Source organism: Poecilia reticulata, linkage group LG10, assembly GCF_000633615.1.
Source record: "Poecilia reticulata strain Guanapo linkage group LG10, Guppy_female_1.0+MT, whole genome shotgun sequence".
In the NCBI taxonomy this organism is placed as follows: Eukaryota; Metazoa; Chordata; class Actinopteri; order Cyprinodontiformes; family Poeciliidae; genus Poecilia; species Poecilia reticulata.
In genome coordinates this window covers 15,668,031-15,683,994 of record NC_024340.1, presented here as the reverse complement: position 1 = coordinate 15,683,994, position 15,964 = coordinate 15,668,031, and the positions used below count along the sequence as shown (strand labels likewise).

Sequence of the window (15,964 nt, the reverse complement as noted above, 5' to 3'; positions counted from 1 at the left end):
TGTAATAAATAATTTAGCATTTTATTACAAGTATTCCAACTTACCTTTTTTAACTCGTGCACCTCGTCCTTTAAAGCATAAACTGCGTCAACCAGGCTCCTGTAGGTTAAAATATAAAAGCAGCATTTATTTGATGCCAGAAGATGCAAGTGTTACTTTACACCGGTTATCTTGTTTTAGCAAGCTAAACATTTTATTCTGTTTATTTGGACATGAAGGTGATTTTGTCGGTAATGGACCCATATTTGACTGGTGAATCCAAATACAAGCAAAGATTTATGCTGAAATATTCTCAAAGCTTATTCTCCAGAAGCAGCAGCATGCTTACTTTTCCTCAGTTACTGTCTGTCCGTTGCTCTTAATTTCCTCCACGATTATTTTCTCTTCTTCAGGCAGCAGAACCTGAGGGACACACTCTTTCCGTACCGCTGTGCATGTACACACAAATGAACACATGAGCTACGCTGATGCCTTTAAGACACACAAATCATTTTAATGCATCTGTCTGTGATGCGGCAACACACACCTGTGGTGGTTTGGTGCAGGCTGGCTCCGGTGCAATAAGCCTCAATCACCCGAAGTATCTGAGCATCTTCCTCCAGAGCAGCTGTGCCTGTCGAAATATGACTGTTATTTAGCAATCAAAGACACACGTGATGCCGTCTGGTGAATTTAAAACAAGAAAGAGAATGCTGATCGGCAGGGTGCATGGCACCAGTTTACTGTGTAAGGAAAGGTTTCACTGTAGTGTTAAGCAAACATATTGTTAATCCAACAGCTGAAGCAGGGCTGGACGTTATGGCTGAAAAACGCATCACGATATAAGCTTTTCATACCAGTCGATATCAAAAATTATTGATCCATTTTTTTTGTTTGTTTGTATTAAAAATCTGAAACTCTGCCAAACTGGTGGTGACCTTTTTCTGTTTTCTTTTTAAGGTTTTATTGGCTCTGGTGGCCTTTATCTGGTAGTCAACAGACAGGAAGGTGGGTAATGAGAGGGAGAAGACATGCGGCAAGGGTTGCCAGGCCGGGAATCGAACCTGCGACGGCTGCATCGAGGACTGGGGCCTCCATATGTGGGGTTGTGCTTAACCCCTGCGGCACCACAGCACACCCCCGACCTTTTTTCTGTTTTATACACCACAGTTTTCCTGACATTGCTTTTATTTTTAAGCAGTTACCGCCGGTACAACCTTAGACTGCTGCTGTTCAAGTTGCTCAACTTTGTGTTGCTAGGCAACCAGAGTGAGTGAGTTGCTAGGTAACTGAAAAATAGGACTATCTAATATTACATGGTAGGGAGGTGTAAGGTTTGAAATGCATGCACTTATTTTGCAAGGAAAAAAATTGGGATTAAACGGGTGTGGAAGTTTTACAAAAATAATTTAAGACAAATGTTACTTTTCCTATAACTAAAACAAGAAAATCTGAGCAAAGTTAAGATTGAAAATGCTACGTGACATTACGATTTTTAAGTTTTTAAAGATTTTTTTTACTCAATGACTGAACTTCACAATGAATTCAGTGCAAGAAAGTTTAGGCAGTGAAATATAAACATGAGTTATTTGAAATTTGGAAGTAGTTCTTGTTCAGGGAGAAACTCTTACTTTTCCTTATCTGAAACTCGTCATCAGAGGGCTTGCGGTCTTTCTTCCTGTTGCCTGGCAGGAACTTTTTTATCGGCCTTGGGCTCTTACTGGAGTCCTGCAGGAGCACAACAACAAACTCGATGAATCTCTGTGAACATAAACGTCTCGGCTCTACACACAGCTGAAACACGAGGCTTCAGTTCAAAACACAGTGCAAGCTTTTTGGGGATTTGCATCCCGAATGTACGCACAGTGAAGAAACAAACGAACCATCAACAAACAAGGCAGCAAGCACGAGTTAACCGAGACCAGACTGGCAGGAAAACGTCTCTGAGGTAAAATGCAGCCTGCTTGAAAGGGTTCAAATAAGAGCTAATCATTTCTATAGGTTACATCATGTGCGTTCAAAAATATAGCTGCAGGAAAATGAAGGTAACTTAACTACCAAAGCATTTGAAGTAAAAACTTAGGATTCAGTGTTTTTATTTAAAAAAAATCTCACCACAAACATGTGGTTTCATGAATGAGGGTTTTGCTTTTCTAATTAGCTTTCATTTAATTTGAAATCATTCATAAAAATTGTTTCCTCTGTGAAACAAATGAACACCAGAGGTGTGAAGTAATTCACCAAACAACCTGTTTAGTCATTGTGTGATGTGTTGTTCCTGTCATGAGTAGAGGCGAGGAGTGCAGACCGTCACCCTACTGTCACAGTTCCTTACATTTAGTCATTATTTAGAAACACCTCAAACTGGACAGCAATTCTCAGAATGTGATTTCAGTAATTCGATTCAAAACGTGAAACTGTTTTACATTCGTTGAACGCAGACTGATCTGCAACAAACTTTTATTTTCACTGAAAGTGATGCTTTTGACTTTGTCAATGTCGAATTGATTTATATGTTTACTTTTAAAAACAGTGTGGCTGGTTAAAACCAAAGTGCTGTGCAAAAACGATAACACAACAGGATAAGTTGATGAAAAGAGCTGCAACCAATAAAAGAAAGGATTTTTAATAATGTGGCTTTTACTTCAGGTGCTCTCAGTTCAGGAGCTTCTTAAGACGAGGAATCCAATAATTGAAGTAAAACTTCCTGAAAACATCAGTAAGTGACGTCTCTTTAAGAACTCGCCTCAATCTCCCTCAACTTGAGCTCAATTCATACCAACTAAAAGCTGCATTTATCCCCAATTCTTCTGCATTTTTTCCTTACACTTAACTTTCCATAAAAATGTTTGGGTGCAGCTCTTCATTTTTGGGTTTATCTTCCTTGTGAAGAATGTCATTCATTTAATTTGTAAGATGACTTTTCCTAAAAATAATTGTGCTTTGTAGGTTTTCTGTAATCTAATCTTCTAAGATACTGAATCTTGGGTTTCAATTTGCTGAAAGGAATAATCATCAAAATAAACAGAAAATAACTGGAATATATCACCTGTTTCTACTGAATCTATATCATGTGAGTTTTGAATTGAATTACTGAAAAAGTTAACATATTTAAGGGAATTTAATATATTGAGATGCACAGAGGTTTCAGTCTTGCCATGAAGGCTAAAACCTTTTAAGCTGAATAATGTGTTTTAGCTACATGTAATTAAAAACTGCAGAATTCTTGTGCTTTCGCAACTCTTCTTCTTGTAAAAAGCAGCTTAAAGATGCCAAAAAGGGGGGGAAATGACCCCATGTGTCACCTTTAAGCAGAAAATATGACTAATATGTCTAACAAATTCTGCCTCAGGCTGCTTGGCAAGTGATTTGAATGATTATGGCGTGTAGACGGCACACGGAAAACTCAGCTCCCGCTTTTTCTTTCCTTTCTTTCAAGAGCCACCTAAATGTTCATCCTTTATTCTATGATGTCAACATAGGTATTGCACTTATTTGCCTGTGTCGAAAAAAATCATTGCTGAGGGACAGACCCGACTGAGCTTTCCAGAAAAGAAGCTTCTCAGGTGGAATCTTATTGCTCCTGTGCGTCAGAAATTGATTTCAAAAGATGAAGGGAAACAAAAAAGGTATTTTAGTGGCTGGCTGACTTCTTGCAGGGAATGGAGGGAAGAGAAAACTCGCAGGGGCCACAGAAAACAGGAAACCAACATGATGAGACAATGAAAGAGAAGAAGTGAAGCAGAACAGAGCAATGGCATGTCAGCTCAACACACTCGCATACAGGCAACCCCCATCCCACCTCCCCCTGCCCACATTTTTACCCACAAGCACACACACACAGAAACAGAGACACGTCTAACCTTACCTTCATGATATAAGACATCCTCTAAAGAAGGCAGAACGGAAAAAAAAGAGAAAAAAGGGGAAAAAATGTGCATGAAACGTTACAATGAGTGAAGGGTGCGACGAGAGAGAACATTTCAAAACACCCTGAATGGATCAAACCTACAGTTTGTCTTCACAGAACAGGATGAAAAACTTAACATTTGAGTAAAGACAAAAGAAAAAAGGCAAAAAAAGAGATTTATCTACATTTACCTGAATATTATTAAAAAACAAGGTATTTTGAAGTTGTTTTGAATTTGATGACCGATTTTAAACGTCGTTCCTGTTTACCTGTGTTGAGTGAACTGTTTTTGTGCTCCCTGTCAAACGAGTCAATTTTTATTTATAAATCACTTTTCATACACAACAAGGGAAACAATTCAATTAGATGTTACCTTATGTAACAGTAATAATGAGGCCAAGCACAGCAACATAATCTCACCATAAACAAATCTGACATATCTGACCTTTAATCACATTCATTCAGTGAATTAATGCACTCAAACATAAAATGTGCTTTAATCCTGAAAAAAAGAACCTTAGGAAACATTTATGTAAAAAATGTACTGAGGTCACAGTTAGGTCACACTCCCCAACAGTTCCTGTAAAATAAAATGTTCACATTTTATTTTTTTCAATCTTTAGTAGTTGATCGATCCCATAAGATGTCATTAACTTTATCAATGACTTTCAGTTTTTCTGGGTCTCATTCACAACTCCTGAAAATGAGTAAAAGTAAAGCAGACGTGGGTGGATCTTCATAAGTCAGGAAATGACGACCGGCCTTACGTTATTTATGAAACCAGTTGTAGCTGTAACCAAAGTAATAACCAACTAAAATTATGAAAAAGCATTTATTTTTATGTTTTCTTACTTCTTCAGCAACTATTGATTACAGATCAATACTTTCCTGTTTCCCTAGGAGAATTGAAATGACATGAGGTCATTTTCCCTTATAATGAATACGACATTCAATCAAGGCATATTTTCCAGTAGATAAAAAAAAAAAAACAGCTACAGGAAATGTTACTCTTTACCCAAACTCACACTTATCTACAGTCACAGCAATATTTAAAACGTCTAAAACAACTGAAACTGTGATAAAAGACGTTGAACGGGAACCCAAGTTTATCTTGTCACCATCCACAAAAAAAAACAAAAAAACTTAATGCTACATAAGCACCTTACAGGGCGGCATGCTGGGTAAAAGGTAAAGATAATTTTGTTTATATAGCACATTTTTAGCAACAAGGCAATACAAAGTGCTTAGGGTTACTAAGTATCCATAGCAACCATTTAGTTAAAGGTTTTCGCACTTTTACTGAGGCTTTCCTCTGTAAAAGTGCCAATACTTGTCTAGCGCATAAGTAGGTTTACACGATTTGATTTGTTAGTGAATAAAAATGAATGAAAATGTTGTTTAAAGTCGCAGTATGTAACTTTTATAAAGAGTATGTTTTATAAATATTTGCTAAAACTGTCGGCGTGTCATGACAGTTTGTTATGAGACAGATAATCTGTGACAAGATCGATTTCCTCCTCCTCCTCCTCCTCCCTGAGCTGAGGAAATGCACCGCTCCCGGCCAAAAACAACCAATCACAGCCCGGAGGAGGATCTTATTGCTGTCAATCATCCTCATGTACTCGCTGCTAAATGTGCTAAAGGCAGAGGAACAACTCGGTTACAGAAAAAATGTCTATCTACCGTTATAACTCGCCTTAGCATTCATGACAGGCTCTGCCAGATGCAGCGACCAAGGAGATCCTTCTCCTGGCTCTGATTGGTTGTTTCTAGTTAGCATTGGCAGCACTGGGAGAAGGCAGAGGAGCTCTTTTTAACCACACATTATCTGCCTTACACCATTCTCTCATAGTTTGACAAATATGTAATGTCCTTGTAATAAAAGTTACATCATGCAGCTTTAATGACCAGGAATTTGTGTTTCATCTTTCATCATTGAACCTACTATAACCCCACAGCTAATCTGAGGTAGTGATAGCATGTTTGTGGTGCATATAATTTGCAAACATGGAACACATTTGATAATCATAGATAAGATTAAGCTTTTGGTTTTGATCAGTGCACCTCCAACCCCCCTCTTCTGCTTCATAATTGGTGCAAGCACATCTGTGAGTCCCACGCTTCCTACACTCGATGTGTTTGCTGTCAGATGAGCGTTTGCTCTGTCCAAACTGCTGCGGCTTCTCAGTTTAAAAATTACCGTCAGTGCAATAGCGAAACACGCAAAGAGTTACGGCTGCACAGAAGAGACCTCCTCAGTAGATGGTTGATGTCGGAAAACACCAGCAGTAACAAAGTGATTGTGCAGAAACAATTTTGTCAGAGTCTTCTGTGCTTTTGCTATTTAGCTCTAGTTGACCTCAAACGATGGCCGAACCACAAAGTGCCCTAGAAATTCTTGTGCTGATATTCATCTGGACACACAAAACTTACAGTACCCCACTTTTACAAAAATAAGAGTAATGCATATATTTATGGAGCCAGCTATTTTGGCACAGTAAGTCAGCAGTTCATATAATAGTTTGAGTAACTTACTTCAAAAGGTGAAACCCATTATAACACATAATCAATATGCATGAAGTAATATATATCAGCTGTTTATTTCTGCTAATTTTGATGATTGCTGCTTACAGCTAAGACAACCCAAAATTCAGATTCTTAGAAAATGTAAAAAAAACAAACAAAACATGACTTACATTGCAGAAATGTTGGCTTATTCTAAAATGTGTCCATGTACTGTAAAGTACACAGCCCTTGGTCAGGGCTCCTTTTGCATGATTGACTGTATTAACATAGCAGGAACTAAAGTGATCAAGCCTTCAGTTTGTCTGCATTGTTATCTTCCTCCAGGCAAATAAAATCTGCACCTCCATAATGCTCGACAGCCAGGAGAAGCATTGGGTCCAACTCATCTTCCTCATTTTGGGCCTTATCAAAAATCTGAATGTCCTTAAATTGCCAGAATGCATTGATAAAACCCATTAAATTGCTAAGATATTAATAAAAAGCAGTTTCAGCATCCAATAAGTGTTTCTTAAAATTAAATAACATTGAACATCTTTTCACACGCTGATCAGTCCCTCCAGGAGTTTGTGATTGCGTTGGTGTTTTTTTTTAATATTCAAAATCACAGATTTTGTGCCTCTAATTTAGAAATATTTGTAAGGACTTTTCAAGATATTTGAGCTAATGTATGATGTTAAATGTGACTTTATATTAATCACAGATTTAACTTGACATCAGTCACTTAAGCCCAATGTTTTTGACCAATTTTCAGAGAAAATGTCAGTAAAATAACAAAAATGTGGGGAACTGTTGATTTTGTGTGAATTCTGTGTAAATTTTGCAGATTTGTGAAAAAGTAGAGGGACTTACTGATATAATTTGGAGTCTGGAGGGCCAGGTAATATTCTGAGAACCTTAATTTGGGGTTTTCATTAGTTACAAGTCACATTTGAAACCAGAAGCTTACATATATCAAATGTGTGTGTAAAGATTTTTTCTCACTGACTGAAGTTAAATCAAACCAAACTTCACTTTTTTTTTTTTTTTTTTTTTACCATTTTCTTTACATCTATATAATTAAAAAAATCTATGCTCCACCAAACTTCCCAAGTCATTAGCTGCTCTTATCCAGATGTTTTAATTAGGACATCAGCATTAAATCTGACTAATTACCCAGCATTATTTTATAAACACACCAGTTTAAACAATTTGCAAATGTTTGTCTTTTTCTTTTAGCTATATTATGCAAAGTGCCAACTTGTTGTGGTGGAAGCTGCATTCGGAGAATGTAAATGGGAAGTGAAAAGTCATATGAATTCAGAAGACTGCAGATACAATCTTTGTGGGCGAGAGAAAAAAAACAAAACAAAAAAAAAACACTGAGGCTTCTGCTTGCTTTGACTCCAAAATAAAATAAAAAAAAGTTGAGGAGGTGCAGAAGTACAAAGAATTTGCATTTTAAAAGTTGGGGACACTCTTGGGAAAAAAAGACACATAAGGGAACAGAAGGCTTTCTGCTCGGTGTCTGATTCTGTGGTAGGAATGTGTAACAACTGAAAGTTTTAGCAGAAAGTGCTGACTTATGAAAGCTTCCACCGCCCACGTGGACCACAAATCAAGCATCATCTCACATCAAAAACCAAGTAATTCATAACCACCAGTGAACTCAATGCTCTCGAATGCCAGTCACGCTTTTGATGACCAGGCAGACGTTACTGGAATGAACATCACCTTCTACCACATTTCAGTGACACCTATGTTTGCTTCGAAGCTTTTCCATTTACGCAATGACAAATAGACTGAACATATAGGTCTGGATGACGGACTGCCTCAAAAGTTCAACCCTTTTCTTGACTGAAACCATCTAGACACCAGTTAAAAACTAATTAAAGGTTAGGATTAATTGTGCATTTGCTGGAAATGTAAAAGCAATAAAAAAGCCCAGGACCCCCACAGTGTGAATAAATGTGAGACGACTTAAAAGCTGGAAAGGTGGTCATGTAGAGGAGGGGGAGTTCTTGCAGGTTCTGACTACCACAGTATTGCATGACTGATTATGAGAAACTAGTGTGGGTTTGTTTGTGCAGTTCTGCAGGTTCCTACCTCTTTGTAGCCCAGCGCAGCAGAGGGCTTAAGAGGCGGAGCGGGACGCAGACAGCTGAGGGTCCACGGCTTGCTAGTCTTTGGCGGCTCCAGGGGACCCCGGCTGACGGCGCTCGGACCACCCAGGTGGGGAAGGTGTGTGGGAGAGCCGACTGCGCTCAGCGGCTTCCCGTCTACAGTCTGCAGAAGAACGTCAAAACAGACGTATGAGATTTATCAAAGTGGTCTGGTGCTCGTCATCTTTGGACTAACTCTGGGCGTTTCACACTTTAAGGAAGGTGCGAGGTTCACTCTGAGTATTGTTGTGACTTTATACAGTGTATGTGTCTGCCGGTGTGAGTGGGTGTCCTGACCTTTGAAATGGTGCCTGCAGGACTTCCTGATTTGGTGTAAGGCTGCAGGTGCTCCAGCCACTCTTGCAATTCTTGAGCGCTGCTGCAGAACACTGAAAAGCGATCGACCATGCCTCCTACAACAAAACCCCAGAAGAAAGCAGCATGGAAAACAGAGTTCTTTCAGAGACGGTGTGAAGTGACACAAACAAGTAATTAGACCGACAGATAAAATTAACCACAACCGAAAAAGAAATTGAGGATTTAGGAAGTGTAGGAGTAAATCAAAAATGCAAATCTCTTTCGCTTGGATTTTTTCCTCCTAACTAATTAAATTATCAGTGTCAAAATTAGACATTAAAGCCAAATCTTGCAAAAAAAAAAAAAAAAACAAACAAAGTGCTGCAAACTGCTGAGGAGTCCAGATAAAGTAAGCACATTTAAGATGAGTTGCAAGCTTTGTTTTGTGCTCCTAATACAGCACAGACACCATTTAGCTTAGAGTTAGAGTGGGATTTAAATCTGGCCATAAGAACAACTCCATATTTATCCAACTAGCTGCTGGAAGTTGAATGGTAGGAAGAGATTTTTCCCCCAGTATGTCAGATGCAAACCTGTGATGTCAAATGCATGAGGAGCGTTTTCTCCATCTTCTACTTGTCTCGTTACCGTGGTGCCCGTTAGCGACAGCTTTCCCTGAATTGGACAAAAGCCACAGAGAAAAAGGAAACAAATATGAACGTTGCATCAAAAGTAAGAAAAGTTGTGATTGTTACAATACTTCTTGGAAATGCATTTTATGTTGTTAGGTTATTTGTCTCCAATTCATTCCCAGACTGTGGAAATTTGGGATTTCTACTGGTTATAGAATCTCATTTGATTGGTTTCTGCATTGAGATGTCCGTCAGTAATGACAAGCAATGTTTTTTGTCAGTGGGCAAGATGTCCGCCCACAACATCACACTGCCTCCACTCAAAGCCACCAGGCATTTGAAGACAAGGCAAAACTTTTAATACATGCAATACACTTACGTATTTAACTCTGCTGTTCAGCCTACAAGTGCATTTTCATACAAATATGGCATCATTTAACGGGAGATTAGCAGGTTTTCTAACTCAGAGAAAAGAAAATACATTTACACTTTCAATAAATTCAAACCTCATACGTATTATTTTAAAATACGGCATCTTAACATCTTAAATATGTATAATAAACCACCAGCTTGCCTAAAGAGATCCCTTCTCAGAGCAATGGGCGGTTAAATTATGTGTAACTAAATCCAAAAACCTCCATTAAAAAAAAAGCTTTCTGATTTCTATTACAAACATTGCTAGACTTTTTTCAGTATGCTCTTACAAAAGTACATACAAAGTACATTATGTCTCACCTGATAAATAAAGCCACTCATCCGGGGACTAGCAGACAGCATAACTAGGACATTTGGGAAAAGCATAAGATAGCGCTCCTCTTTTTCCTGAAAGGAAGACAAACAAGACATCATGCTGGACGTACTGACGTCACGCAGGACAGAAAAACTGTTGCTTTTTCTCGTTGCTGAGACAAGAGTGTCTGAAAGGTAACTACAGGGTTTCTACAAGTCTTTTTTTTAGTCAAAGCTTCTGTATTACTCCAGTTATAGGATTTTGGACATTTTTAAGAAAATCAAATTTCATTGAACTGCTTTATGAGCAGTTTTATTTGTATGTTCCAGAAAACACCAGTCAACACAGTAAGAAACTGGCTTCCAGTTTTCAGAAGGTGACTGACATCATTTTACAGATGTTTCTGCATTTGCTTTATTTATATTTCAAAGTTCCTTTAAAATATAAATATTTCAAAGGAAATATTTATATTTCCTTTGAAATTTTTAGTCAAAGCTTCTGTATTACTCCAGTTACAGAAGCTTTGTAACTGGAGTAATATTCGTACCCTTGAACCAATGTTCAAGGGTACCAATGTTTACCCTTGAACATTGGTACCTTTATTTCATCTGTGAACATTTCTAAACAAAACAGTACTTTAAAGTGTTTTTTTATTTAATTAAACCTTTATCTGCATTGTTCAGTATTATAACCAAATTCAGTTTATTAACCACAGATCTAATCAATCTGAATTTGTAGTTGTCTAAAGTTCAAAAGGCAACAAAACTCTATTTTTTTTTTTTTTAAATCTTGGATGAGTCTGACACATTCAACCAGCAAGTCAAAAACCTAAATGTCAGAATCAAGATCAAATCCAAGATTAAGACTGTAATTTCATTATAAACAAAGACTAGAAACAGTTAAATTAAGTTTTTGATTATTCATAATTTTGACCAGGAAATTGATCAAATACTATTCCAGACTTTCCCGGAACTATATAGGAAACGTGTAACAAGTTTAGTGCTGCTTGGCAGAGCCATGCACACTTAGGCTGCATCTGCCAATGCAAAACCACAACTTTTGCTCAAATTAGCAAACCTTCTTCTCTGTTAGCGTGTACATGATTGGCTGAATGGTTAAATGTTGTTCATTTGGGAAATCGACTGTGATGAGTAAGGTACAAAGAAACAAAACAATTAATGACAGCAAATGTGGTTGGAAAGTGGTTGGGCATGACTAAAAGAGGCTGAAACTAAATGTCTACATTGGGCTGCCTTCCAACCACGGCGTGGATGTAGACCCTACACAGAAACCCCACAAGAAAGCACAGCTTGCCTTACCCTCTGCGTGTGGCCTGTTTAGGTTTCTATGTGATACTTGTGGGATAAAATACTGTCACAGCAAAGGGGGACAGCATTGTGTGCATCGCATCCACAGACACTGGAAACAGATTAACCTGCTGAGGCAGAGATATTCACTTTCGGTGAATATCTCCTGGATCTTGATAGGGATATAATATAAAGTGGATCTAAAAAAAATGATGCCAAAAGATGAACTTTCTTATCCCAAACACACCAGATACCATCTGCTGCACTGGAGATCTAGTGACCACGATTTCCGGAGAGGACAAGAACAGTTTTTTTTTTTTCTCTTTCTGTTTCCAATGTGCTGCACAGTGGCGCAGTTGGTAGAGCTGTTGCCTTGCAGCAAGAAGGTTCTGGGTTCGATTCCCGGCCTGGGGTCTTTCTGCATGGAGTTTGCATGTTCTCCCTGTGCGTGCGTGGGTTTTCTCCGGGTACTCCGGTTTCCTCCCACAGTCCAAAAACATGACTGTCAGGTTAATTGGCCTGTCCAAATTGCCCCTAGGTGTGAGTGTGTGTGTGCATGGTTGTGTGTCCTGTGTGTCTCTGTGTTGCCCTGCGACAGACTGGCGACCTGTCCAGGGTGACCCCGCCTCTCGCCCGAAACGTTGGCTGGAGATGGGCACCAGCACCCCTCCCGACCCCACTGAGGGAAAAAGGGTGCAAGAAAATGGATGGATGGATGTTTCCAATGTATCTTTAGGGGTGCATACCAATGTCAATAAAGGTTGACTTTATGAGAGGAAAATATAAGCTTTTAAGTGGTTTTAAAATGTTTGTCCTCGCACTCTGACAGCTCTTGAGACTTAACTTTAGGGTAGACAAATGTTAGGTGACAGATAGCTGATAGAGTGCTACCAAAGAAAGGAACATAGAAAAGGATTTTAAGGTTTGCTAACAAAGAGTTGGTGTGCACACATCAGCATCAAGGAACCTCTTTAATTTTTATATATATATATATATATTTTTAAATGAACAGATCTGCTTTTTCAAGGTTAACTTTACAGGATGCACGTTATGCATTTCTGAAGTAAAAGAGCATAAAAGAAATTACAAAGTTCTTGCAGAAAACATCCAAGTGACCATTCTGCGCTGCACCAGTCCAAGCTCTGCTCTCACCTCACTGGCCCCGTTTCTCACATGGACCTGTGACGTGTAGGCCACTTGTCCCAGGCTCTTCATGCCGTCTCCCTCCCAGCCCCGCACTGGTTCTGACAGGATCTGCAGCTCCAGGTTCTTGCGCTTCCTTAGGTCTTGACACTGGGACTAAACACACAAACAGCTGCATTAAAAAAGTGATAATCTTAAAAGGATACATATTTTCTAAGAATTTTCCATTGAATCACCAACAATTTCTTGAGAAATTAGCAGCAATGATTTGACCTTGAATTTCACTTGGAACAATGCAACTGGGATGTTTTTTTAAATTTTTTAAAATTAATTTGCCAAATGTGTAAGCTGCATGAAGAAGCTAACTTTTTCAGGTGCTACACAGGGACTCTCCCTCATCAGACAGAAAAAATGACAATGCAACATCTTCGACTTTCCATCATTTCTGCCAACGTTGCTCTACATAGATGCTCTTCAGTCCCTGCCCACCCAACCGCACATTCAAGACACAAAAGAAAAATTAAACTTGCAAATGAAACAAGCCGGAGATGTCTGATGTTTTTTTTTTTTTCTTGTTTTTTTTTTTTTTTTGGGTCCCGTTTCCTGTGAAGCTCTGTTGAAAAGACAAGTGAGTCACTTCGGCTCTTACAAGGAACTCAGAGCCGCACCGGGGAAACGGTGCCTCAAACCGTTGTTGACTGAGGTTCAATGTGGTCGTTCGTTTCTAATCCAGCTCTTTCATGAAGGCGTTTCATTTCACACCTACAGTAGGAACAACGCAATCACTCGACACAAGGTAGAAAAGAGAGGGAACAGACACTTTCATAAAAATCTTACCCTACATTGCGACGCGTTGCTGCCACTTGTCTCACAATGTGACAAAAAAAAGGAGGAGGAGGTTGAGAAGAAGTTATGCATTTTAGTCTATTATTATTATTATTATTATTATTATTATTATTTTTGAGATTATATAAAACACACTGATGTCTGGACCAGAATTTATTCAACCACATGTCACCATTTCAGTTCAGTTTCAAGCAAAATTTTTTACTAAATATCAATGCTATGAACTAAGAGCATAACATCGAAAGAGGGTAAATATTGTGATTAATGAAACACACCATGACAGAATGAGATACTGCCTGAGGTTTGAGGTGGATATGTGAAAGTGAGACCTGACAGTTAATAAAAGGTTAAGCAATGACTTACCACTAGACTCTTAAACGCAGCTGTTGCTTTTATGATGTCCCCATAGTCTGGATGAGCTTCCTATAATGTAAATAAACCAACATCTGCATAAACATAAGGCGTCATTCAGCAAGCATTTCTTTGAGAGGAAATCCAGGAAAAGTCCAACCTATTAACTGGAACTATTGTGAGAATTAGATTGAGGTTTTAACAACTAGCAAATAAAACTCAACAATGTGGGAAAAGTCTAAACTCACTGTTGTGTAGCACAGTGGAGGATCTGTGACAGAGGCTTGTTTCTCTTCTATGTTTCTATATTTAATCTTTATGAAAGTTATTTTACTTCAAATAATGACAGGAGTTAGAATTTTTTTGTAATCATAGGCCAAAAACAAAAAAGGCATAAAGGTAGATTTTCTGGTTTGAACAGCAAATTAACACACAAAGATGTTGAAATATCAAACAGAATCTTTGTATATTCGTAATGATTGCTTAAACTGTCCAATCTTTAATTTATGTTCACATAAATCCCAATATCTAAAACCATTTGTAATTAAGTAAACACTGATTGCAATTTAAGAGTTTTGAGATGGCAGGTTGACCCTGTTAGCTTTTAAGAGAACATCAAACCAATGCACAGTATGACTTAAAATGTGAGTTGTATTTTTAGGTTCTTTTTCAGTCACAAATATACTGGACATGGACATAGAATTCGGATATACATTCTTCTGTACCTCCACGTGTCTCTCCAGCTCCTGCAGCAGTGTTGGGTATTTGTCGAGCCTTATGAAGGGCTTACTGAGGCTGGTGGTCAGGGTCAGGATGCCTGAAGTGCTTGCTCCCTGGCTCTCAATGAACTTACCCAGTTCATCACTATTGAACACACAAAAACACCATTTTGTTGTTTGTGAACAACTGCAAAGTGGTGATAAATAACAACAAATAAATTCAAACACACTGTTCGGTTTACATTTAATTGATGAAACCTTTTGAAATCACAGATTTTATTTATTTTTACCCTGGTGAAGTAATTTTAATAGAAAGTTCATACACAAACCATTCTTTTGCATTACCCCTCATTTTTAAGTATGGACAATTATTACTTATTATTCAATACTTAGATGTGTATTGACTAAGTACATGTAAGTATTGATGAGTATTTTTGCAGAAAACACCCAACTTACTCCAGAAAAACAATATCCAGCAACAGTTTGAATATTCGATCATAACGCCGCTCTTTAGGAAAAGAAGCTGCTTCCTGAAACAGTCACAAAAACCATTTGGCTCACTAAAATACTGCATTCAACAAGAAATACAATCCAAACTGTTGAAATGATGAAACACTTCAGCAAAATGCTGCAACATTCTTTCCCTCTCAAATTAAAATTAGCTCCCCCTGTAAGTGAGACTTCCATATAACACCTTTGCTTCATTGTTATGACATTATACAAGTGAAAAAAAAAAAAGAAAATCTCACAACTAACAATCACGATGCAAATTAGAACATGGATTTGTTTCATGGGGCTTATGTGTAATTCCCTGCAATCTTCCATATGTGTTTCAAATGGAACATCAATGAGTTTCCATGATCCAAAGAAGAGAGTCACACATAATCCTGCAGCAGCTCTACCAATTTGAACCAATGAGTAAAACAGAACAAGAAGGCACTTGCAGAGGAAAAGCAAATGTGCTTACTGTGAAAAAACCTGCCTGCCTGGTTTTCAATATAACCACAACTCTATATATCCTGTCAACAGTCAACTTCCTGTGTGTAACTCAACATGTGTAAGCAAGTGTTTGTGTGTGCGTGTGCGCACAAAGCAGAACTTCATATGGCACATTCATGTTAACCATTTCATCACGGCTGGACCATAGCATATTTCTTTTAACACGTTGCCTTTATGAGGCATGTACTGAAACACATACAATGAATCTAAATTCAGCGTTTTACCATGAGTGGAAGAGAAGGAGACGTTTAAACAGAAAGCTGTTTTGTAATGTCTCAGAGGAACTTAAGAGACATTTGCATTTAAAGATGGAAAGACTGACACCTTCTGGATAAAAGCAGAACCACAGCAAACCAAAAGCAAGTGAAATTCCCGAAATTTGAAAAA

General features: G+C 38.2%; 1 protein-coding gene across 3 annotated transcripts in view; it reads right to left on the bottom strand.

Annotated features, from left to right (window-relative positions):
- The window catches only part of arhgef6 (Rac/Cdc42 guanine nucleotide exchange factor (GEF) 6), a 53,909-nt gene that overhangs the window by 4,009 nt on the left and 33,936 nt on the right, over positions 1–15,964 (bottom strand). For 2 of the 3 annotated variants that reach the window (XM_008420677.2, XM_008420679.2), the window contains 12 exons: positions 14,585–14,723; positions 13,872–13,931; positions 12,672–12,818; positions 10,218–10,304; positions 9,444–9,525; positions 8,851–8,966; positions 8,498–8,677; positions 3,848–3,868; positions 1,611–1,707; positions 527–613; positions 329–428; positions 45–99 (listed from right to left, as the gene is read on the bottom strand). In XM_008420677.2, the coding sequence (XP_008418899.1) occupies positions 45–99; positions 329–428; positions 527–613; positions 1,611–1,707; positions 3,848–3,868; positions 8,498–8,677; positions 8,851–8,966; positions 9,444–9,525; positions 10,218–10,304; positions 12,672–12,818; positions 13,872–13,931; positions 14,585–14,723 (1,171 nt within the window). The remainder of the gene's footprint in view (positions 1–44; positions 100–328; positions 429–526; positions 614–1,610; positions 1,708–3,847; positions 3,869–8,497; positions 8,678–8,850; positions 8,967–9,443; positions 9,526–10,217; positions 10,305–12,671; positions 12,819–13,871; positions 13,932–14,584; positions 14,724–15,964) is intronic. The other variant, XM_008420678.2, reaches the window with a different exon arrangement.